Raw genomic sequence first — 27,348 nt, 5'->3', positions numbered from 1 at the left:
TCAATTACGCACAGTTTTCTTTCAAATTTCCACTGAGAATTATAAAAGAATAAAGCAGAGCAATTTTATTTTGTTGAAATTTTTTTTAAAAAAAAATGTTATAATTTTAACGTCACTTTCTGAATTATGGGTTAAACTAGTGACCAGCATCCATTGCCATTAGTTCTGTAATTGTATAATTATTTATGTGAATATCCCCCCCCCCCCCTTTTTTTTCATGCTTCATCGGCATTTTTCGTATTTAAGTGTTTTTACTTGTGTTCCGTTGGAGCATCCTGCATTAGCTTGGCATCATAGTGACATTCCATCTTCTTTGGTACTGTCCTTTCCATGTCATTTATATCCAGGGGGTGATTCACACATTTTTGCAGTCTAGACTAATTCGCTTTATACTTATAAATGCTATTTTTCTATTCTTTTCTGTTTGCAAGGGTCCAATGTCATCAAGTGTAGCTTGTTTCTTCGTGCTAGATGGAGTTGCTCTTCAGTGGGCCTCATCAAGTTTCCCGCATGGCCTCTGGCTAGGTCAGGTATATACCTATAAATACTTAATTGAAAAATAACCTAATGGATGTGAATTTTAGGCCCACTTGATGCAGTTGAAATATTAAATATTTGGCTCATTTTGGGGCCCTTCTTTTAATGAGATGATTAATTCAGTTTTATCTTTTTGCTTATTTTAATAATTTATTTTAGATTCATTTTTAAAAAACTTTATTAGCTTTGTGAAAATATGTCTGTGCCTATTATATCGTTCCAGCTGGCATCCATGTTTTTCTTTAGTAATACTGAAACATGTTTTCGACGATTATAAATATTCTGATAACCAAGTGAACATGATAAATCAGATAGGAACCTAATTATACTTGATTAAGTATTGATATTGTCGCATATTAACTTGGAACTCGGTAATCTAACATTAGAGCACTGTTCTACCATGCCATATACTCGGGTTCAAATCCGGGCCAGCAGTGGCCTGGTGGTAAAGTCTCGGCTTCGGAACCGGAGGGTTCCAGGTTTGAGACCCGATTTCACCAAAGAACCGTTGTGTAAGTGGGTCTGGTGCATGTTAAATCCGTCGGGGCCAAATGTCCGCGGTTCTGTCATCAGACCGCGGTTCAAAATTACGAGGCCCGTCCGAAAATAACCTTAGAGTTGTTTTAAAAATGGAACGTTAATATAACTAACCTAACCTAACCTCGGGTTCAAATCCAAGAATAATTATGTTTACATTTATTTCCTTTAATTTATGCGCAGATTATTATTTATGCCAATAATAATCAAAATTATTATTAAAAATATGTAAATATTCTCTTTGATTGAACGTTCTAGAACATTCCTTTAAGTATATAAAAAGACTACAGCAGAATAAGTCTTCAGTTGTAGTGCTGTGCGTGTAAAGTACTGCGGCAAAATAAATCTGTTTATAAAATTGCATCTTATTACAATGTCGTTTCTACGTGATAATATTATCGTAATATTTTATCACTCACATTTGTATTTCCTCTAAATTTATTTATTTGAAAACTAGCGAAGTAAAATCTTTGAATCGACTTAATTCCAATTCTGATTTTCTCATTGACTATCATTGTTGAAGTATTATCAGTCATTGGAATAGTGTGGAATGGTCTTGAACATCTCGCTTTAAAAATAGCTTTTTAAGGATTCAAACCAGGAGGCGAGGGATTTGCCTTTGTTTTATCGTTTCTTATTTTTATAATTATGTTGAAATTTCGAAGTTGCATAAAGGATTTTGCCCTAAAGCTATTAAACATTTTATAAATTAGAATATATTTTTTTTCTTTTTAAAATTGGAAATCAAATCATCCTATTATCTAAAGAAATATCATTTTTTATATTTTTTGATTTATTTGTTTTCATTCAGATTGCATGGCGATATCTGTTGCCAAAGTTTTTACCTCCTAAAACGAAGCTCCAAGATGATCAAAGATTTATGGTCACAGTTCCCGTGGCTTTGAAGACTTTAAACGATATTCTTAAAAACGATACTTCCAAAGGGTAAGAGAAATATATCTTTTATTCATTATGGAGTTTGTATAAGAAGAGTTTAATTAATGTAACATTATATTGATGTTAAATTACATAAATTATTAATGTCTTGGCAAAGGATTTAGGTTATGTAACTATATTTTTATTTTGGGGAGGGTAACCAGAAGAGTTTAAGTTAATTAATAGTTTATTGACTTAGTTAAGCTTATTTTGAATAGAAAAGGGGGGTAAACAAATTTGAACATAAGAAACAAACATTTTTCTTAAAGAAGGAATAAATATGAAAATTAATGAACTTGAAAAATGTCTACATATTTTTTTTTATTCATGATATTCATGGCTCTTCGAAATTATAAAAAAAAGTAACGAGCTCGTAAACATACACAGTTTGAGACATTAAATTGCTTTTACTAGTACAGTTGAAGAAATAATAATTACACATATAATATAGTTAAAAAACATCTAAATGAGCAAAAAAATAAAAGTAAATGTCGAAATTATAAAGGTTTTAATTCTATATTTTTTTTTCTTGATATTATATAGATCTTCAAAATAATAAAAAGGTAATGAACTCTTAAACATTTGCAATTGAAAGAACTAAACTGAAATGGGAAATTGCAATTGAGGAACTGTATTGAATAATACAGCTGAAGGAATAATAATAATACATATAATACATTTGAAAAAAAAAGGCATCTAAACAAGCAAAAAAAAAAAAAAAAGTGTAAAAAGCGGTATTTTTATTGGCTAGACAAAGAAATAGTTTCATAATCTCCCAAAGAGAACGTCATTGTACGTCATTGAGAATTGTCATTTGTATATTATTTTTATATTCTGCTGCTACGTTTTTAGGCACTATCTTTTTACTGTTGATATTTGCATACTCACAAAACATCTTGTTTCAGCTATCAAAGGACGAAATCGCGTTTTCCGGTTTAATCAGTTAACTATTCCGACCTCTTCGGAAAATGCGTATCTAAATTGTGTCGGAAAAATTTGGCGATGACGAGTACACTCGTCAAATACGTGTAATATGAAATTATGTTGTAATGAAATGACTTTTATTTTTTTTATTTCAATAATCACATTTATTTAAAATAACATATTTTTCCATATAAACCATAAAAAATGCCACCTAAAAATATGTAAAAAAAGGATACAAAAGGAACCTTATCCCAGTTTTCATTATTAGGCGCGCCACTTATTGAATTGTCTAAAACAATTATTGATTGCCTAATTGCTTCTGGGATGATTAATATTGTTGCGAATTTTTCCCGGGGTTCGTTTGGATAGTGGGAGTTATATGGTGTGGAGAACGCTCAATCACCAAGCGGCAGTAGAAAATGACCGTCGATCCCGACTACTCTTCGACTCCACTAGTCCACGACTCTCTTCTCTGTCGCTTCCGACTACGACTCAATTCATGACCACCGCGGCAGCTGCAGGCTGCTCCTTTTATAGGTCTCAGGAGGAGGGGCTAGAAGCCTCTCAACCAAGCAGGAACGTTCGAGGCGTAACTCGGTTCCTACTGGACGGATCGGGAAAATTCTCGATGTTTCGGGTATAATCTATTTTGGCGCCAAAGTCGCCAAATTCATCGCCAAGTTTGTCACCAAGCTCTGGGACCTCCTATGGAACCAACTATGCTGGGAAGCCGCATCACAGATTCGTAACAATATATTATATTATAATATATGATTTTGATGCTAAGAACCCAAATCACAATGAATTTTCTGGATAGTTCATCAATACTTTTCTTGGGAAGTTCTTAGGGTAAAAGTGCCCAAAATTCTTGGACTGATTAAAAATGATGTACAACAAAAACTAGAAGGTATGGAAATAAAACTAAAACGTTTATAAATTTCAGTGTTTGATTCTTTCGTTATGCATGATATATCCAAGCAATACTTAATTTCACTCTACGCATCTTAGAAATTATTGTTAAATAACAGATGTAATGCTCTGCTCTCAATCCTACAAATTAATACAAGGGACTTGAATCAGATAATTGCAGGGCATGACTATAAATTGAAATGTTCTCGTTCAATCATTATCAAGCCTTATCTGGTTCAATTTATCATATAGTATTGATATACCAAAACTTCTCGGTTACTCTGGCTATCAGTGGCATGACCTTTTCTGTCCAAGTTTTTGATTTTCAGTAATTGATTCTGAAAATGTTGGTTATTATAAATCTAGAGCGGAAAGTTTCAGAAATAACTTTTTTCCCTTCCGTTTATCTCATGGTATTATTTCTTAATTATTATTTTTTCTCCACTCATTAGAAAAAATCTTGCCAATTATATGTTTTACCGTGCCGCTGTGTTTGCTGCAGAACATCTTGAACGAGATTTGTTCTACTTGGTCGAGGATAAGCTGCATAGATCAAGCCGCCGTGATTTGTGGCAAGTGTGTGTTGGAGCTACCATGGACTTTTTCCACATGTCTCTGACTGCCACATACGCAGAGAGTTACTTGGATGAAAAGTCAAAGTATAATGTAAGTTCTAGCAATCATTACATTAATCTAATTCTATATATTATTTCAGATAAATAAAATTTCTTCTTCATAGCACTGTTTATGTGCCTTGGTAAAAAAAAAAAAAAAAAAAAAAAGATAATCATTATAAAAGACTAAGATTTAATAATCCCTCAAAATTCTTTTGCTAAATGATTACTTAAGCTGCAATATCGATTCTTATGACTCTACTAGAGCTAATATTTTGCCATTTGAACAGTTTTTAATTTTCCGGTTTTTAATTTAATTACTAAGAAAACATATAAAACGCAATACTGAAATTGATCTTTTATAAAAATTTATTATATCATAAAATATATAAAGCATAATGATAAAATCGGTCTTTTATGAAATTTGTTATATCGTAAAATATATGAAGCACAAAACTGAAATCGGTCTTTTATAAAATTTGTTATGACTTGTATTATACAGGTAAAGAAAAAAAAAACAATAACTTGAACTACTATGATAATGACATTCGCCTTAATTTCATTTATTCTTTCTTTTTGTTTTAAAGTAACAAATGGCAAAATTTCAAAATCGATAGATTTGGGTAAATGTCTTTCTTTTAATAATTGGATTATTATGGCGGATCATGTTCCACCTCTTTGTTCAATCACCTTGTTTGTTCTGTTGTGAAAGTTTATAAGCCAGTTAACAGCTACGCTACACGAGCTATTGCTTCTGTATTATGGTCATGTTACTGGACTGCGAACCACAAGGTCCCAGGTTCTATCCTCACTCATTCCAATCCGCCACAGTTCCTTCATGTAACTTACATTCCAAGCTTATGCATATAATATTTATTAGATAAGAAGTAAGTATTTAAATCGAATTAAGACACTGTATAACATGTTTTAATACTGACGCATCAGGATCTGCGTAGTTTCATGGTGATTTAATGGTTTAACTGCATTAAATCTCTTGCGCAACAGCGATGCCTGTCATAACTCGTTAATTTATGACTTACTACATAAAATAAATTTTGTCTATCATTCCTAATTTTCAAGCTTTATGACGCTCACAAGAGATCCTGATCTAAACCGAGAATGAATGTAAAAAAATGACTAGTTTTGACATAATTTGGAGTGGAAACTCAGCTTTAAAAAATCTCTAATACTCTCTAAAGAAATCTCAGTTTCCATCACACCATGCCATTTGAAACGAGCGATATCCTATTAATGAATACGAATGGAGGGATCTTGCAGTGTATTGTATGAGGCATTCACTGAAAAGAGATCTGTAGTGAAGCAGACGACGTGGCCAGAAGTGCTCCTACTGAATGGATGGGCTGTAAACGTAGTTGCTTGGAATGTTGTTTTGTCAGTTGGGTTGTTATAATAATTATGAATATTTGGCCTTAAAAGGAAGATTTGACAGAAACAGAGGGCACAACCACTACCATTAGGTTAAATTTGTATCCTGATTCCGTTGATGTGAATACGCTTAAATGAAACCATTCCTATAATTCGCATTTTTTTAATTGCCATTTTTGATCTAAACAAATTTTTAGACTAATTCTTATTTCAAAGCCAAACATTTGCAATAAGGAATATTGTTGATATGGTTATTGTTGATAATCGTGTAAGTATCATAATTCTTAATCTTTTGGTAAAATTTTTGTGCTAAAAAGAACAATTAAACAAACACATAATTTATTTGAATGATATTTATTCAAGAGATATGAATTGAACAAATAATATATATTCATTCCTAATGAATATATATTATTCCTATGAATTCCCTAAATATTCAAACCTCAGGTTGAGATGATTTCGCTTAGCCTGCCCAAGGATGAGTTGTTAGATGATCTACCACAAATTAGTTTCCATGTATTGCTGATATTGTTTTTATTAATATAATTCAATTTTAGGTATCTTGGTTAGAATTTGTAAAGACTAAATTTATCTTATAGAAACTTAGTGTCATAGTTTAACCCTTTCTAGGGCCGTGCGAAGTATGCTTCCCACCCAATATATCAATCTTTGTATGAAATTATGTAGTTTGGCGTAAGTTCTGACAAATTTTTTTAGTAAAACAGAAACTAAGATACTTCAGTTCTTTATCTCACACAAAATGATGTGTCTTGATTTGTACTTAATTATTAATTAACCAAATTAATTAATTAAATTAAATTATCTAATAAGCTAAATGAATGCCTTTTCTTATTCTAATTTCAAGCCTCCAAATATTTTAACATAATATGACTAGAAAAAAATGGCCCTTTAAAGGGTGAAGACAGTTTGACTAGTTTGGACCCTCGTGTGACTCCTTTATACGAGGGTCGAAGACTGGCCAAAACGCCTTATGCATTTAATTTTTGTAAATATATTTAACTGGCTAAAGATTCATTTTCACATGACCAAAAGGTCATATCTATTTTCAAATAAATCATTTAGATATAACTTAATGTCCATGATTCCGCAAAAATGTCTGATATTAAGGCCATGTTATTTTATCTGAAATTCTGTTTGTGTACATGAACTTTTCTAATGAAGATAGTTCCATTACATCACAGGGCTAATAAAAACGTAATTGTGCGGTTCATCAATTTTTTAAATTCCGAGATATTATAATTTCATTTATTTATTTGTCTTGTAAACTTTTCTTCTTGGACTTTTTACAATGAAAAAAATTTATGATAATGAATATTTGGTGAAACAATGGAAACTATTTGAATTTCAGGGAAGCAAAGCAATTTATTGTAGGAAACTGGACAAAAAATAATTTTAAGAAACTGCCAAAATTCCGTAAAAATACTCACGATTATTAAATCGGTTTCATTCAAATGACAACTTATTATATTTTAAAACTATGTAAAATTAATTTTTGTGTGGTTATATTTTTGAAAGTTATCGTGGAAAATCACTGTAATTCAGCTTCATTTTTAATTAAAAATTTAAAAAATCACTCCAAATTGCACTACACTCTCCAAACTGTAAATATTCCAAATTTGATAGTTGTACATTAGACAGTCTGTCTGTAGAGAGCCAACACGCACATACGCGCGTGCGTACATGCACATCTTTATTATTAGCAAATTATTATTGTTTTGTTTTTACCCTTTCATGTTAAGCAAATAACTTAACTATGCCTCAAGATGGAATTGAAATTGTGAATTTACATTGAAGAACCAATACATTCTGACTACCAACTTTAAGTCTTGTTGATCCACATTTAGTTCCTTGGATTTTTAGCGGTATGAGACGCGTGAGGATAGAACCTGGGACCTTTTGGTTAGCAGTCCAGTAACGATCTGATTTTACCAAAACAGCTGTTCGGGTAGAAGCGCTGTTACTGGCTTATATGCAATTCACCACAGTACTCTCCCTCCAGTGAATCGAAGGGAAGACGAACGATATGGCTGTTGAGTGCCGATGTATTATTAGGAGTAGCTGTTGTCTTAATGGGCCGGTACCCAGTTTGAATAGCGCCAAGCGTTATGGCGAGCGTTTGAGGGTGCTGATGCGCCAAGTGTGTCTGGCGACTTTGAGTTGCTGCGTCACGTGAGTCTGACGACTTTGCCTCGCCAAGTGAGTCTGGCGACTTTAGTTGCGGGTAGATGGTGCCACAAAACCTGGGACCTTTTGGTTAGCAGTCCAGTAACGATCCGATTTTACCAAAACAGCTGTTCGGGTAGAAGCGCTGTTACTGGCTTATATGAAATTCACCACAGATTCTTACAATACTTGTGGGCATAGATTGAATTTATATATGCATCTTCTGATATTTCTGGAATTCTCGGTCTTCATAACAAATGCACGGAACATGTCTCCATATTCTTTCCAAAACTCGAGAATAGGAAGGATTATAATGTTTTGATATTCTAGTGTATTCTATAAAAGCGTATTAATGCATTGATTTCCAATTAAAATATCCGAAAAATATATGCAATAATTTGATCACCAGAAGATTCTTAGTTAACATAACTGAAATTTTTTCTCTAAACTTTTATCTGCTTTCCTATTATAGATATAAAAATAAATATACTGGAAACAAAATGTGAATTCTAAGGAATATATTTTATTAGCTAGAAATGATGTTTCAAGGTATACAAGTATCTTTATTGGACGAAATCAAAGAAGCTAAATGGTTGGATGAAGAAACAAGACAAAAGGCTTTAGTTAAGGTTTGTAAAATTCCTTCTGATAATCGAATTAATCAAAAGTGCTGTTAGCTACGAATTGAGAAATTATACATTATTTTTCCTTTGTTTTCTTTTCTAAGATTTTTAATATTCTAGAGCCGGCGTCCTGGCATAGGGTAGCGCGTCATCCCTGTGACTTGGGCGTACCGGGTTCGAGTCCCGGTTCGAGCATGGTTGTTCTTCTATGTTCTGTCTGTGAGGTGTGTGAATGTGCCTCCCTGTAAAAAGGGACTCTTGGCCTTAGTTGGCGCTACTGAAAAAACGAGACTCTCACTCGGCTTAAATCTCTGACAGATAACTGTCAGTGGGCTTATAAAGTGCCATAAGTCACAACACAATACACAATATTTTAGATGATATCGTTTCTCAGTTTATAGAACACAGTGGATTTACTTAAATGCTTTCATAGATTTTTTTTTACTTAATACCATAGAATAATACCAACATTTTAGATACCATCTGTAGTTGTTCAATTACATATATTTGGCGCAGCTTGGTCAAATCTGGCTCTTGCGCCATTAACACAAAAATAATCAAACGGTCAACAGCCACACAATAGGTTGATCCACCGCCTCGAAGAGAACTGATAAATGATATGGATAAATTATGAAAAAGACAGCAATCGGCTACAACAATTCCTGCCGATATTGCTTCAAAGGTGGCTGGACAATCGGCTGCATACAAGTCTAAATATATGCTATTTCTCTTGAATATGAAATCTTTTCGCATATTTTAACAATATAAAGCAAGGTTTTAGGTAGGAGGCCAGTATGTTCTTTTAAGTTGCTATGGATCATAAAAAGATATAAGAATGGAAAACAAAACTAATTTATTATCAAAAGTAATGTACAAATATGGTTACTTTTGGGCACAACTTCTTTGAAGATCAAAGCGTTTGCCAACTTAATGAACTAAGTTTCCGATCTCCTCTTCAAACAACCTTGCCGCCAATGATGTGGATAGGGCCTTAGTATGAAAGTTCTTTAAGTTTTCTTTAAAGGAAAGAATATTGCGCGGGAATCTCTTAAACATTAACCCTACAAAATCAAAATTTTAGCATGCTGGTTGGCCAGCTCGTTGTCTGGGATTCCATCATATTTCGTTTCTTTCAAATGAATTGGTCAACTCCTTGAATAAGATCTTCTGTTGGGACAGACTTGCGTTCTTGCTGCTTTTCATTGGCAGTGAATCTTAGAGCCGATTTATTTTCATTATTTTCAGAAGGCCAAAACTTCATGGCTAATGAGAAGCTTGAAAAGAATTTTAAAGCCCTACTTAGATTACTTAGGTTCATCGAAGAGTAGATCGAAACCTGGTCCACTAATATGAAAATGCCTAAATCTTGACAGTTATTATGTAAAAGTAACCATGCTTACGTATAACATTTGGCAATAAATTAATTTTATCTTTTTTTTATGATCCATGGAAAATTGATAAAAAAATACCGGCCCCCATATATAAGATCTGGTCTTGAAAATCTCTACTGTTATCTCCTATTGGCACAAAATGCTCAACAATATTGTTACGTTATTTTCCCGATACTGATCAGAATTCAGAATTTAGAGCAACATCGTGGAAATATTCTTACAATATCTTGTGCTAATAGGATGTAGTCTTCATTTTTGTTGATTTACATTTTTTTACAGGTTAAAAAAGTTCGCTCCACCATAGCATATAGAGAAGAAATCAAAGATGAAGAAAAATTGAATGATTACTACAGTGCGGTAACATGAGCCTTCTTTTAAGAATATAAGCTAAAAAAAAAACAGTTTTCAATAATTTTTAACGTTCATTTGAATTTATTGTAATGGTCAATATTCTTTTCAAATTACTTATACCTTTAATTTCCTTCCCCTTCCCCTCTATTCTTTTTGCAACCAACATTTATATTTCGTTTATACAGATCGAGATAGGTGACGACCACTTCAGTAACGTGAAAGCAGCTCTTGCTTTCAAAACGAAAGAGGGGATGAAAGGACTGGAAGGCAGGCGTTTCAGGTTGAAGTAAGTATAAAATTTAACATCAGTTATCATAAATATTGTTTCAAAGCAACGATATCAAGCCAGATGAACGTTCCTACAGCCGGGCTCGCATTCATTTTAATCGATTTTGTATGAATATGGGAGAAAGAGCTAAAAGCATTGTAATGTTCGAAAATTCTATTAACGATAAAAGCTTGTGTGTGTATGTGCAGCCTCTGTCGGCCACCAAGTCTGGCACTTTGGAGAGTGGTAATGTGGTCCTTGCAACAAAATTTAAAGATTTGAATTAGAATTTTATTTTATTAGAAATTATGCGAAATTTTAGTTTTATACTTGTTTAAATTTTACATTTTATATCGGTTTAAAATTTATATAAAAAATATCCTTTCAATTGTACCAATTTAGTTGGACATTTTTTCTTAAAGTCTGGCAATTTTTTAAAAAAATATTTTTGCATTATTTTAAATAATACATTTTATTGTTGTAATAAAATTGAAGTATTTTTCATTGTTTCATCTAATATTTAATCGCATGATTTTTTATTTTTACATGGGAGAAATCTGAGAAAAAATGCCATTACCTGCCCAGTTTATGTGAGGGATACGAAAGTGAAGTCACGGAGGAGGAGGGAAGTTAGCTGTTAGAAGGTTTGAACAGTGGCGTTTTTAATACTGCCATGAGATTTGGTACCATTAGGATGTTCCATGTACGCAGTCAACGAAATATGTGCCAGGCTATTAAAATATTGCGACTTTATTGGTTATCAAATGTTTAAATTATCAAGCTAAGCATTAGAGATTTATCCAAATCTAAACACGTGTGGTGACGGAAGTTTGGAGAAAGAGATGCCAACTCGGGTGTCATCCTTATTATCTGCCTGCTGTTCTAAATCACGAGGTTCATCCCAAATTAGCCCTAGTGTTGTTTTAGAAACTGGACTTTAATATGAATAAACTAAACTAAATCAAAATTAAACAAAACTAATATTCTCGGGGAACCAACCAGTCGCCAAAGGTGGCTAATATTTAATAACATTATATGGGAAGCAAAAAAATCAAAAAGACGGAGACTTGTCTTATGTATACGCAAACCCGTGACTTAATATTAACATATGTTTATTACATGCAGCAATTGGATAGATGTATGCTCATGAAATTGTTTCTTTTAATGCAGATGGTCAGACGTGACTAGTGTTCTCACGGCCAATGCATTTTACCTACCTAACAGAAACTCTATCAGTAAGTAAAACTTGGAATTTACTTTGCTTATGAATTCAGTAAAATAATAAATTATCAAACAGGATTTGATTAACACGAAAAAAGAATATCTTCCTAGTGTCGTGGATGACGTCATAACACATGAACTGCGGCAGTTTAAATATGCAACAGATCAATCTAAAGCTTTCGCAGTGCTCAATATGTGTTTCCATAATCTTTATTACTTTCGAATCCGTTTATGAATCCCCACCTTTGATGTCTCCCTGTGTCCGGAAACCGCATTGTTGGGATTATGTTTGACTGTGAATACAATAACTCAAATTACGCTTTGAACTTAACTGACGAAATTTGGTATGTGGCTTTTACACCAAATTTGTATATTTCCATCAAATTTGGAACGAAATCCATTCAGAGGAAGTCTGTCTGTCTGGGTACAAGCAGTCAAACATAATCCCAACAATACAATAACTCAAATTACGCTTACGCTTTGAACTTAACTGACGAAATTTGGTATGTGGCTTTTACACCAAATTTGTATATTTCCATCAAATTTGGAACGAAATCCATTCAGAGGAAGTCTGTCTGTCTGGGTACAAGCAGTCAAACATAATCCCAACAATACAATAACTCAAATTACGCTTACGCTTTGAACTTAACTGACGAAATTTGGTATGTGGCTTTTACACCAAATTTGTATATTTCCATCAAATTTGGAACGAAATCCATTCAGAGGAAGTCTGTCTGTCTGGGTACAAGCAGTCAAACATAATCCCAACAATACAATAACTCAAATTACGCTTACGCTTTGAACTTAACTGACGAAATTTGGTATGTGGCTTTTACACCAAATTTGTATATTTCCATCAAATTTGGAACGAAATCCATTCAGAGGAAGTCTGTCTGTCTGGGTACAAGCAGTCAAACATAATCCCAACAATACAATAACTCAAATTACGCTTACGCTTTGAACTTAACTGACGAAATTTGGTATGTGGCTTTTACACCAAATTTGTATATTTCCATCAAATTTGGAACGAAATCCATTCAGAGGAAGTCTGTCTGTCTGGGTACAAGCAGTCAAACATAATCCCAACAATACAATAACTCAAATTACGCTTACGCTTTGAACTTAACTGACGAAATTTGGTATGTGGCTTTTACACCAAATTTGTATATTTCCATCAAATTTGGAACGAAATCCATTCAGAGGAAGTCTGTCTGTCTGGGTACAAGCAGTCAAACATAATCCCAACAATACAATAACTCAAATTACGCTTACGCTTTGAACTTAACTGACGAAATTTGGTATGTGGCTTTTACACCAAATTTGTATATTTCCATCAAATTTGGAACGAAATCCATTCAGAGGAAGTCTGTCTGTCTGGGTACAAGCAGTCAAACATAATCCCAACAATACAATAACTCAAATTACGCTTACGCTTTGAACTTAACTGACGAAATTTGGTATGTGGCTTTTACACCAAATTTGTATATTTCCATCAAATTTGGAACGAAATCCATTCAGAGGAAGTCTGTCTGTCTGGGTACAAGCAGTCAAACATAATCCCAACAATACAATAACTCAAATTACGCTTACGCTTTGAACTTAACTGACGAAATTTGGTATGTGGCTTTTACACCAAATTTGTATATTTCCATCAAATTTGGAACGAAATCCATTCAGAGGAAGTCTGTCTGTCTGGGTACAAGCAGTCAAACATAATCCCAACAATACAATAACTCAAATTACGCTTACGCTTTGAACTTAACTGACGAAATTTGGTATGTGGCTTTTACACCAAATTTGTATATTTCCATCAAATTTGGAACGAAATCCATTCAGAGGAAGTCTGTCTGTCTGGGTACAAGCAGTCAAACATAATCCCAACAATACAATAACTCAAATTACGCTTACGCTTTGAACTTAACTGACGAAATTTGGTATGTGGCTTTTACACCAAATTTGTATATTTCCATCAAATTTGGAACGAAATCCATTCAGAGGAAGTCTGTCTGTCTGGGTACAAGCAGTCAAACATAATCCCAACAATACAATAACTCAAATTACGCTTACGCTTTGAACTTAACTGACGAAATTTGGTATGTGGCTTTTACACCAAATTTGTATATTTCCATCAAATTTGGAACGAAATCCATTCAGAGGAAGTCTGTCTGTCTGGGTACAAGCAGTCAAACATAATCCCAACAATACAATAACTCAAATTACGCTTACGCTTTGAACTTAACTGACGAAATTTGGTATGTGGCTTTTACACCAAATTTGTATATTTCCATCAAATTTGGAACGAAATCCATTCAGAGGAAGTCTGTCTGTCTGGGTACAAGCAGTCAAACATAATCCCAACAATACAATAACTCAAATTACGCTTACGCTTTGAACTTAACTGACGAAATTTGGTATGTGGCTTTTACACCAAATTTGTATATTTCCATCAAATTTGGAACGAAATCCATTCAGAGGAAGTCTGTCTGTCTGGGTACAAGCAGTCAAACATAATCCCAACAATACAATAACTCAAATTACGCTTACGCTTTGAACTTAACTGACGAAATTTGGTATGTGGCTTTTACACCAAATTTGTATATTTCCATCAAATTTGGAACGAAATCCATTCAGAGGAAGTCTGTCTGTCTGGGTACAAGCAGTCAAACATAATCCCAACAATACAATAACTCAAATTACGCTTACGCTTTGAACTTAACTGACGAAATTTGGTATGTGGCTTTTACACCAAATTTGTATATTTCCATCAAATTTGGAACGAAATCCATTCAGAGGAAGTCTGTCTGTCTGGGTACAAGCAGTCAAACATAATCCCAACAATACAATAACTCAAATTACGCTTACGCTTTGAACTTAACTGACGAAATTTGGTATGTGGCTTTTACACCAAATTTGTATATTTCCATCAAATTTGGAACGAAATCCATTCAGAGGAAGTCTGTCTGTCTGGGTACAAGCAGTCAAACATAATCCCAACAATACAATAACTCAAATTACGCTTACGCTTTGAACTTAACTGACGAAATTTGGTATGTGGCTTTTACACCAAATTTGTATATTTCCATCAAATTTGGAACGAAATCCATTCAGAGGAAGTCTGTCTGTCTGGGTACAAGCAGTCAAACATAATCCCAACAATACAATAACTCAAATTACGCTTACGCTTTGAACTTAACTGACGAAATTTGGTATGTGGCTTTTACACCAAATTTGTATATTTCCATCAAATTTGGAACGAAATCCATTCAGAGGAAGTCTGTCTGTCTGGGTACAAGCAGTCAAACATAATCCCAACAATACAATAACTCAAATTACGCTTACGCTTTGAACTTAACTGACGAAATTTGGTATGTGGCTTTTACACCAAATTTGTATATTTCCATCAAATTTGGAACGAAATCCATTCAGAGGAAGTCTGTCTGTCTGGGTACAAGCAGTCAAACATAATCCCAACAATACAATAACTCAAATTACGCTTACGCTTTGAACTTAACTGACGAAATTTGGTATGTGGCTTTTACACCAAATTTGTATATTTCCATCAAATTTGGAACGAAATCCATTCAGAGGAAGTCTGTCTGTCTGGGTACAAGCAGTCAAACATAATCCCAACAATACAATAACTCAAATTACGCTTACGCTTTGAACTTAACTGACGAAATTTGGTATGTGGCTTTTACACCAAATTTGTATATTTCCATCAAATTTGGAACGAAATCCATTCAGAGGAAGTCTGTCTGTCTGGGTACAAGCAGTCAAACATAATCCCAACAATACAATAACTCAAATTACGCTTACGCTTTGAACTTAACTGACGAAATTTGGTATGTGGCTTTTACACCAAATTTGTATATTTCCATCAAATTTGGAACGAAATCCATTCAGAGGAAGTCTGTCTGTCTGGGTACAAGCAGTCAAACATAATCCCAACAATACAATAACTCAAATTACGCTTACGCTTTGAACTTAACTGACGAAATTTGGTATGTGGCTTTTACACCAAATTTGTATATTTCCATCAAATTTGGAACGAAATCCATTCAGAGGAAGTCTGTCTGTCTGGGTACAAGCAGTCAAACATAATCCCAACAATACAATAACTCAAATTACGCTTACGCTTTGAACTTAACTGACGAAATTTGGTATGTGGCTTTTACACCAAATTTGTATATTTCCATCAAATTTGGAACGAAATCCATTCAGAGGAAGTCTGTCTGTCTGGGTACAAGCAGTCAAACATAATCCCAACAATACAATAACTCAAATTACGCTTACGCTTTGAACTTAACTGACGAAATTTGGTATGTGGCTTTTACACCAAATTTGTATATTTCCATCAAATTTGGAACGAAATCCATTCAGAGGAAGTCTGTCTGTCTGGGTACAAGCAGTCAAACATAATCCCAACAATACAATAACTCAAATTACGCTTACGCTTTGAACTTAACTGACGAAATTTGGTATGTGGCTTTTACACCAAATTTGTATATTTCCATCAAATTTGGAACGAAATCCATTCAGAGGAAGTCTGTCTGTCTGGGTACAAGCAGTCAAACATAATCCCAACAATACAATAACTCAAATTACGCTTACGCTTTGAACTTAACTGACGAAATTTGGTATGTGGCTTTTACACCAAATTTGTATATTTCCATCAAATTTGGAACGAAATCCATTCAGAGGAAGTCTGTCTGTCTGGGTACAAGCAGTCAAACATAATCCCAACAATACAATAACTCAAATTACGCTTACGCTTTGAACTTAACTGACGAAATTTGGTATGTGGCTTTTACACCAAATTTGTATATTTCCATCAAATTTGGAACGAAATCCATTCAGAGGAAGTCTGTCTGTCTGGGTACAAGCAGTCAAACATAATCCCAACAATACAATAACTCAAATTACGCTTACGCTTTGAACTTAACTGACGAAATTTGGTATGTGGCTTTTACACCAAATTTGTATATTTCCATCAAATTTGGAACGAAATCCATTCAGAGGAAGTCTGTCTGTCTGGGTACAAGCAGTCAAACATAATCCCAACAATACAATAACTCAAATTACGCTTACGCTTTGAACTTAACTGACGAAATTTGGTATGTGGCTTTTACACCAAATTTGTATATTTCCATCAAATTTGGAACGAAATCCATTCAGAGGAAGTCTGTCTGTCTGGGTACAAGCAGTCAAACATAATCCCAACAATACAATAACTCAAATTACGCTTACGCTTTGAACTTAACTGACGAAATTTGGTATGTGGCTTTTACACCAAATTTGTATATTTCCATCAAATTTGGAACGAAATCCATTCAGAGGAAGTCTGTCTGTCTGGGTACAAGCAGTCAAACATAATCCCAACAATACAATAACTCAAATTACGCTTACGCTTTGAACTTAACTGACGAAATTTGGTATGTGGCTTTTACACCAAATTTGTATATTTCCATCAAATTTGGAACGAAATCCATTCAGAGGAAGTCTGTCTGTCTGGGTACAAGCAGTCAAACATAATCCCAACAATACAATAACTCAAATTACGCTTACGCTTTGAACTTAACTGACGAAATTTGGTATGTGGCTTTTACACCAAATTTGTATATTTCCATCAAATTTGGAACGAAATCCATTCAGAGGAAGTCTGTCTGTCTGGGTACAAGCAGTCAAACATAATCCCAACAATACAATAACTCAAATTACGCTTACGCTTTGAACTTAACTGACGAAATTTGGTATGTGGCTTTTACACCAAATTTGTATATTTCCATCAAATTTGGAACGAAATCCATTCAGAGGAAGTCTGTCTGTCTGGGTACAAGCAGTCAAACATAATCCCAACAATACAATAACTCAAATTACGCTTACGCTTTGAACTTAACTGACGAAATTTGGTATGTGGCTTTTACACCAAATTTGTATATTTCCATCAAATTTGGAACGAAATCCATTCAGAGGAAGTCTGTCTGTCTGGGTACAAGCAGTCAAACATAATCCCAACAATACAATAACTCAAATTACGCTTACGCTTTGAACTTAACTGACGAAATTTGGTATGTGGCTTTTACACCAAATTTGTATATTTCCATCAAATTTGGAACGAAATCCATTCAGAGGAAGTCTGTCTGTCTGGGTACAAGCAGTCAAACATAATCCCAACAATACAATAACTCAAATTACGCTTACGCTTTGAACTTAACTGACGAAATTTGGTATGTGGCTTTTACACCAAATTTGTATATTTCCATCAAATTTGGAACGAAATCCATTCAGAGGAAGTCTGTCTGTCTGGGTACAAGCAGTCAAACATAATCCCAACAATACAATAACTCAAATTACGCTTACGCTTTGAACTTAACTGACGAAATTTGGTATGTGGCTTTTACACCAAATTTGTATATTTCCATCAAATTTGGAACGAAATCCATTCAGAGGAAGTCTGTCTGTCTGGGTACAAGCAGTCAAACATAATCCCAACAATACAATAACTCAAATTACGCTTACGCTTTGAACTTAACTGACGAAATTTGGTATGTGGCTTTTACACCAAATTTGTATATTTCCATCAAATTTGGAACGAAATCCATTCAGAGGAAGTCTGTCTGTCTGGGTACAAGCAGTCAAACATAATCCCAACAATACAATAACTCAAATTACGCTTACGCTTTGAACTTAACTGACGAAATTTGGTATGTGGCTTTTACACCAAATTTGTATATTTCCATCAAATTTGGAACGAAATCCATTCAGAGGAAGTCTGTCTGTCTGGGTACAAGCAGTCAAACATAATCCCAACAATACAATAACTCAAATTACGCTTACGCTTTGAACTTAACTGACGAAATTTGGTATGTGGCTTTTACACCAAATTTGTATATTTCCATCAAATTTGGAACGAAATCCATTCAGAGGAAGTCTGTCTGTCTGGGTACAAGCAGTCAAACATAATCCCAACAATACAATAACTCAAATTACGCTTACGCTTTGAACTTAACTGACGAAATTTGGTATGTGGCTTTTACACCAAATTTGTATATTTCCATCAAATTTGGAACGAAATCCATTCAGAGGAAGTCTGTCTGTCTGGGTACAAGCAGTGAAACATAATCCCAACAATACAATAACTCAAATTACGCTTACGCTTTGAACTTAACTGACGAAATTTGGTATGTGGCTTTTACACCAAATTTCTATATTTCCATCAAATTTGGAACGAAATCCATTCAGAGGAAGTCTGTCTGTCTGGGTACAAGCAGTCAAACATAATCCCAACAATACAATAACTCAAATTACGCTTACGCTTTGAACTTAACTGACGAAATTTGGTATGTGGCTTTTACACCAAATTTGTATATTTCCATCAAATTTGGAACGAAATCCATTCAGAGGAAGTCTGTCTGTCTGGGTACAAGCAGTCAAACATAATCCCAACAATACAATAACTCAAATTACGCTTACGCTTTGAACTTAACTGACGAAATTTGGTATGTGGCTTTTACACCAAATTTGTATATTTCCATCAAATTTGGAACGAAATCCATTCAGAGGAAGTCTGTCTGTCTGGGTACAAGCAGTCAAACATAATCCCAACAATACAATAACTCAAATTACGCTTACGCTTTGAACTTAACTGACGAAATTTGGTATGTGGCTTTTACACCAAATTTGTATATTTCCATCAAATTTGGAACGAAATCCATTCAGAGGAAGTCTGTCTGTCTGGGTACAAGCAGTCAAACATAATCCCAACAATACAATAACTCAAATTACGCTTACGCTTTGAACTTAACTGACGAAATTTGGTATGTGGCTTTTACACCAAATTTGTATATTTCCATCAAATTTGGAACGAAATCCATTCAGAGGAAGTCTGTCTGTCTGGGTACAAGCAGTCAAACATAATCCCAACAATACAATAACTCAAATTACGCTTACGCTTTGAACTTAACTGACGAAATTTGGTATGTGGCTTTTACACCAAATTTCTATATTTCCATCAAATTTGGAACGAAATCCATTCAGAGGAAGTCTGTCTGTCTGGGTACAAGCAGTCAAACATAATCCCAACAATACAATAACTCAAATTACGCTTACGCTTTGAACTTAACTGACGAAATTTGGTATGTGGCTTTTACACCAAATTTCTATATTTCCATCAAATTTGGAACGAAATCCATTCAGAGGAAGTCTGCCTGTCTGGGTACAAGCAGTCAAACATAATCCCAACAATACAATAACTCAAATTACGCTTACGCTTTGAACTTAACTGACGAAATTTGGTATGTGGCTTTTACACCAAATTTGTATATTTCCATCAAATTTGGAACGAAATCCATTCAGAGGAAGTCTGTCTGTCTGGGTACAAGCAGTCAAACATAATCCCAACAATACAATAACTCAAATTACGCTTACGCTTTGAACTTAACTGACGAAATTTGGTATGTGGCTTTTACACCAAATTTGTATATTTCCATCAAATTTGGAACGAAATCCATTCAGAGGAAGTCTGTCTGTCTGGGTACATGCAGTCAAACATAATCCCAACAATACAATAACTCAAATTACGCTTACGCTTTGAACTTAACTGACGAAATTTGGTATGTGGCTTTTACACCAAATTTGTATATTTCCATCAAATTTGGAACGAAATCCATTCAGAGGAAGTCTGTCTGTCTGGGTACAAGCAGTCAAACATAATCCCAACAATACAATAACTCAAATTACGCTTACGCTTTGAACTTAACTGACGAAATTTGGTATGTGGCTTTTACACCAAATTTGTATATTTCCATCAAATTTGGAACGAAATCCATTCAGAGGAAGTCTGTCTGTCTGGGTACAAGCAGTCAAACATAATCCCAACAATACAATAACTCAAATTACGCTTACGCTTTGAACTTAACTGACGAAATTTGGTATGTGGCTTTTACACCAAATTTGTATATTTCCATCAAATTTGGAACGAAATCCATTCAGAGGAAGTCTGTCTGTCTGGGTACATGCAGTCAAACATAATCCCAACAATACAATAACTCAAATTACGCTTACGCTTTGAACTTAACTGACGAAATTTGGTATGTGGCTTTTACACCAAATTTGTATATTTCCATCAAATTTGGAACGAAATCCATTCAGAGGAAGTCTGTCTGTCTGGGTACAAGCAGTCAAACATAATCCCAACAATACAATAACTCAAATTACGCTTACGCTTTGAACTTAACTGACGAAATTTGGTATGTGGCTTTTACACCAAATTTGTATATTTCCATCAAATTTGGAACGAAATCCATTCAGAGGAAGTCTGTCTGTCTGGGTACATGCAGTCAAACATAATCCCAACAATACAATAACTCAAATTACGCTTACGCTTTGAACTTAACTGACGAAATTTGGTATGTGGCTTTTACACCAAATTTGTATATTTCCATCAAATTTGGAACGAAATCCATTCAGAGGAAGTCTGTCTGTCTGGGTACAAGCAGTCAAACATAATCCCAACAATACAATAACTCAAATTACGCTTACGCTTTGAACTTAACTGACGAAATTTGGTATGTGGCTTTTACACCAAATTTGTATATTTCCATCAAATTTGGAACGAAATCCATTCAGAGGAAGTCTGTCTGTCTGGGTACAAGCAGTCAAACATAATCCCAACAATACAATAACTCAAATTACGCTTACGCTTTGAACTTAACTGACGAAATTTGGTATGTGGCTTTTACACCAAATTTGTATATTTCCATCAAATTTGGAACGAAATCCATTCAGAGGAAGTCTGTCTGTCTGGGTACAAGCAAACACGATAATTACAAAACATAGAGCTAGAGAAATAAAATTTAAGGCACAGATTTAGAATTTAAAGTGTTGATATGAATCAAATTTGGAACCTGTGTATCTTTGCACGAATGTAAAACGATAACTCAAAAACTTAAGTAATGACTTAGGTAAATAAAATTTGATACGTGATCTTGTGGCTGCAATTGTAGTTTTGTGTTAAAATTTGGTTTAATCATTGGGGAAAAGAGTTCTAATATATATTTGTACTAACATATACTTATTTGGGACAAGTATTAATCGCATGACAGCAATGAATTGCCAAAGATCACTTATTATTTTCCGTAACTATTGTTTGCCATTAATCTGCGAATGAAATGAGTTGAACTATTTTTTTTTAATTCTAAATATCACTATTTGTAAGGATTTTAGGCCCTTTCAATGGCCGCTTCGATAAAAACCCGCCAATTAATGGAAGTACATTCTTAAAACAATGATATTTGAAGCTTCATAACTCGATTAATTTCAAAAAATATAACTTCGTTTAAAATGTTAGTATATCAAGAATATTTTACTATATATGATTAAAATGACTGAAGTATTATATAAAAATTTAATTTCCCAATCCGTTCTTTTTTAAATCGTTTTTTTTTCTTTCAGTTTTACCAATAGGCTTACTTCAAGATACATTTTTCTCATCGGGAAGACCAAAGTAATATAAATTTTATACTATGATTATTGCTATTTTTTTATTGTTGATTTTTATGTGAAGATATAAATTTCAAATTTTATTTTCTAAAACGTTCGATGAAATCCCCACAGCTACATCAATTATGGAAGTCTTGGAACAATACTTGGACACGAATACACTCATGCTTTTGACAATGCTGGTAAGTAGGCTATATAGGTTTTCCAAAAAATCTTTTATTCGAAAGCAGAATTCTTGCAGAAAGCGGAATTCCTTTACAGGATCTCTTATATCTTCTAAAATTTAAAAATATTTAAATTATTAATTTTTATACCGATTTTTAAAAATTTAGATTATTTATTTCTTTGAAAGAAGAATAAATGATCTTTAGAAACTTTAGTATCCCATAAGTTTCTTTCCTATTTCTAATATGAAATGAATACACAATATTTATTGTTTAAGATATTATTTATTTTGTTATATAAGAAAATCCTTTTGCTCTGATCTTTTTCCATCTCTCAGCCTCATTATGCCTTCTTTCCAAAATTGCGTTTTGAGCAAGAAACAACATCTCGAGGTACGCTTTTATTTCGCTGATGGATTATTTCGCTTATCGCCTAGAGAAGTTTTTAAGGCCAGAAAGAAGTAATAATCAGATGGAGCGAGATCTGGATAGTATGCAGGATACGATACAACATCCCAATCAAACTGTAAGAGCTTCTCTCTTACGACTAATGCAATATGTGGTCTGGCATTGTCATGATGAAAAACAACGTCTCGTTGGTTCATTCATTCTGGCCATTTTTTTTTTTTTTTTTTTTCCTTTTGCTATGGCAGTTTTCAATGACAGTTGATGACAGCACTGCGTAGAATTTATAGTTAGTCTTAAAGAGACTATGGCACAAATGAAATGTGCTGTAAAAGAACTCTGGAACGACTGAAACCGATGACATAGACAGTTAATAAATAAGGTTGCATGTTTGCACAAGCAGAGCCATATAAGGCCATTCATTGCGCGATGTGAAAGAAACTTTGGGGACTTCCTAATAGTATTCTTTCATAGAAATATTCTTTTCATCAATGCTCCAGAGATCGCGATGGCCTGCTGGTAAAGTATCGGCTTCGGAACCTGAGGGTTTCAGGTTCGAGGCCCGATTCCATCGAAGAACCATCGTGCAAGAGAGTCTGATGAACGCTACATCCGCGGGAGCCAAACGCCCTCCTGCTGGAGTGGTGTGGAAGTTTGGAGAGGGGGTGCCAGCTCAGGTATCGTCCACGTCATCTGAGAGCCGTTCAAAATTACGAGGACCGTCCCAAAATAGTTCTAGAGTTGCTTTAAAAACGGGGCGTTAATATAACTAAACTAAACTAAACTTCATCAATGCTCCACAAGTTAGAATAAATATATCAATTGCGCGGAAATCTCTTAAAATTCAAGCAAGGGCTGTGTTGGAGAATTTATTTATATCATTTTATTAAGTTTTGAGCCTTATTTTATTTTTGGGTGTGTAAGTATTTACTCAATAACTTGTTTTCAATTTCCTTGCAGGCAGCTTGTATGATGAAGATGGGAATTACAGAAAGTGGTGGACAAGTCAAAGTTGGGAAAACTTTCACAAAAAAACAAAATGTTTTGAGAAACAGTACAACGAATATTACGAACCCAAAGTTGATTCTCTCGTAAGGATTACAGGTCACTTTATTGTAGCTATCAAATAATAAAAAAAATTAATGTGTAATATATTATCATGGTAATTTTTCAACAAAATATTTGAAAAGATATCCTGGAGTTCCTAATTCGCCCTCAAATATTATATCTGCTGTTATTATTTGTTTTTCAAACTTCCAGTTCTATTACTCTGTTTTCGCAGTTATTATACCTAATTTGGAAAATGTATTAGATTTAAAATCAAGCCATTTGTATATATTCCTATAAAACCTTAAACTACTGCATTAATGATTTTTAATTTAAGCAATTTCCCATAATCAAAAGAAAATGATAATTTTAACTTCTGTTAAATCAAATTTTTAAATGCTTTGATAGGAATGAATTTTTCTGCATTATTTTTTGAACAAATGAATAAAAATTTTAGAGAAAAAATAAATTGCAATTTTCAGTCATATAACCATTTTTAATGTTGTTTAAATGGAAAATAATGCTGATTAATAATGCTGTTTAAATGGAAAAAAAATTGAATATTGAAAACTATTTCAACCATATAGTTTCTAATTAAGTAAAATTAACAAGTTGCTTAAATGTAAGTGAATTCATTTTAAAGATTCATTTTAAATATTTTAAGTATTCATGAAGAAAAACTCGATGGGCAGTTTTTTAGCTTGAATAGACATTAATTAATTAATTTCTAATATTTATTGCCTTTAAATGACAATTTATTAATTGGAATAAATAATTAAATTAATTAGAATAAAAATTAATGAAAGCAGATTATAAAATAGTTCTTAATATGCTTTTTAAAAAAATCTTTTGTAAAAATATGTAAATAAGCATATGTATTTACTTATGATATATGATTCAACATCTTCAAGAAAATTTCCATTTTAAATGAAAAATGTTTTCTGAAAACTATGAAGGATTTATGTGATTGAAATTTTTCATGTTAATGATTTTTAAATTACAGTAGTAACCATTGAAAACAAACACGCTTGTAATGAATTGCAAACGATAATTTTGATTGTTTTGAAATAGGAATGCATGATTGTAATATTTCTTTTACTACTGTATCATTCTTTAAATGGGTGTGCTATCAGCCTTGTGTATAAAATATGATGAAATTCAGAATAATGCAATTTCATTGACCATTATTGCCCAATAAGAAAGTAAATATTTAAAATAAGGCTTTTTAGATTAATATAGTTTTGACTACTAATTCTATTTAATAAAGTTTAAAAAAATTAATTTCTTTGAAATAAAATAGAATTAATTATTTGAAAGAAAATGTTTTTCTAGGATTCTTTATTTGCAACTGTTTTTTCTTCATATTCTGTGGGTTATTTAAAAAAAATTATAGATACTATGTATTTCAGAAACATCATTCTCAAATAAAATACACATTTCTTAATAAATAACCAATATTGGGGTTTTGCAGGTTAATGGGACAATTACTTTAGGTGAAAACATTGCTGACAATGGAGGACTTCTATCATCCTTTGCTGTAAGTGATTAGATGTTGATTTTTTACCTTAAAGTAATTCTAAAATATTACCATATATTCACTTAACAGAATAAAATGAGTAAAAAAAACAACAACAACAACAAAGAATTGATTTTTTTCTCCTGGTCAATGCTATGTTAGTAAAGGATTTTTATAGGCATATACTATTTTGTATTAAAATAAAATAAATTTGGATCCAGGAATTTTATATTAGTTTAATATTAATAATAAGTTTTAGTAATATTGCATTTTTTAACAAATGCATAGTGCTTAGAAAAAGACTGGTGTTTTTTTTAAAATGGATTAATAAGCAAACTATAATAATTATTTAAGTTATTCATAATGATAAATAAAAATAAGCAAGGTCAGTAATTTTTATTAGTAGTCTTACTTGAGGTTGGGTCAAACACAGCTGACAAGTAGTTCCCATAATCAGTAATCAAAAAACTGTTGGAAATCACAACATAATTTTCCTGATATACCTACGATCCCTAAAGCATTGTTATGGTATAAGTGAAGTACAAAATTAGCTGTGACATCCTGCAGTGTTGTTTGTACTAAGGCTGCAATTCATGACTCTGCTTGTTCCATTAGCTTCTTAAAATTTAATCTAATATATCTGTCAAGTGAAAAAAGGATCATTATCATTAAATATGATGGTATATTTTTGTCTATAGCAAGTATTCATTCAATCAGATGACACAATTGTTGTAATATTCCTTTGGGGAAATAACCAGACCACACCAATCTAATGAGGTCAAATACTTTTTTGCATAAATAAAAATATTCCACTTAAATCTTCCAAGGCATTAAGGATGGTCGCATGCTCAAAATTTTAACATACTAAAATGAATTAAATGCTCTGTAATAATGGGGCCAATACTAACCAAACTCAAAATTTAAGACCTCAGTTGTAAGTGGAAAAAAGAGAAGCTCTGTCACATACAACTGTACATTATTTATATTGTAATTTTTATACACAGATTTTTGACAAATTTCAAATGCTTGACAACTTCTGAAGTCTCAGTGTCTCTAGGTGGTTAACTTATGGCTACAAAAGTGGCTCATATGAGTAATAAGAAGCAGAATAACAAAAATTCCAATCTTTATTTTACTAATGTCCCTTTACTGAAAAAAAAAAAAAAAAACCATCTTAATTTTGTTTTAAAAATAGTCAGCCCTTTACTGGATATTTTTTAAATTAAAAATCAGATTATATTTTAATGCAGACTATTATATTCCCTTCTTGAATTGAATAGCTATGCAAAGCAGTTTTTCAGGCTTTAAAGACTCGCATAGTTGCATTATTCAAATTCTTATTTATTTGTAAGGAAACACTGTTATGAAAATAAATTTGATTAAAACTTATCAATAAATTTATTCAAAACTATTGAATTAATTTATCACTACTATTTCAAAAGTTTCATTCGTATTTTTTTTTCTTCTGAAAATGGAGCTGCAGGTGGAAAAATGTATAATCCTATTCTAGAAAATAATTGCATACCTTTTCAGGCATACCAAAAATTGCTTAAACAAATTGGAAAAGAAGAGAAGTTACCAGGATTGCCTTTCACAGAAAGACAAATGTTTTGGATAGCTTTTGCTTCAGTAAGTATATCTAAAGATATAATAATGCAGTATATAAATGCAGTAATAATAAAAGTTTTCTTGGTACATCAATAAACTAACATGACATTTTTGGTGATTCATTCAAAGCTCAAATCATGCATTATTTTTTTAAACTGATTTTCAGAGTACTGTGAGTTTAATTTTAAATATTTATTACCTTAATAGTTCTTAAAGTTTAAAAAAAA

General features: G+C 32.9%; 1 protein-coding gene across 2 annotated transcripts in view; it reads left to right on the top strand.

The window, feature by feature from the left end:
- The window catches only part of LOC129989034 (endothelin-converting enzyme homolog), a 77,739-nt gene that overhangs the window by 47,890 nt on the left and 2,501 nt on the right, over positions 1-27,348 (top strand). For both annotated transcript variants that reach the window (XM_056097344.1, XM_056097345.1), the window contains 11 exons: positions 1,886-2,019; positions 4,296-4,509; positions 8,558-8,656; positions 10,321-10,398; positions 10,578-10,678; positions 11,831-11,895; positions 22,334-22,385; positions 22,496-22,563; positions 23,911-24,041; positions 25,469-25,534; positions 27,047-27,142. In XM_056097344.1, coding sequence (XP_055953319.1) covers positions 1,886-2,019; positions 4,296-4,509; positions 8,558-8,656; positions 10,321-10,398; positions 10,578-10,678; positions 11,831-11,895; positions 22,334-22,385; positions 22,496-22,563; positions 23,911-24,041; positions 25,469-25,534; positions 27,047-27,142 — 1,104 coding nt within the window. The remainder of the gene's footprint in view (positions 1-1,885; positions 2,020-4,295; positions 4,510-8,557; positions 8,657-10,320; positions 10,399-10,577; positions 10,679-11,830; positions 11,896-22,333; positions 22,386-22,495; positions 22,564-23,910; positions 24,042-25,468; positions 25,535-27,046; positions 27,143-27,348) is intronic.

The sequence above is a fragment of the Argiope bruennichi genome, chromosome 10 (genome assembly GCF_947563725.1).
Source record: "Argiope bruennichi chromosome 10, qqArgBrue1.1, whole genome shotgun sequence".
Classification (NCBI taxonomy): Eukaryota; Metazoa; Arthropoda; class Arachnida; order Araneae; family Araneidae; genus Argiope; species Argiope bruennichi.
This window is presented reverse-complemented; position numbering and strand designations above follow the sequence as displayed.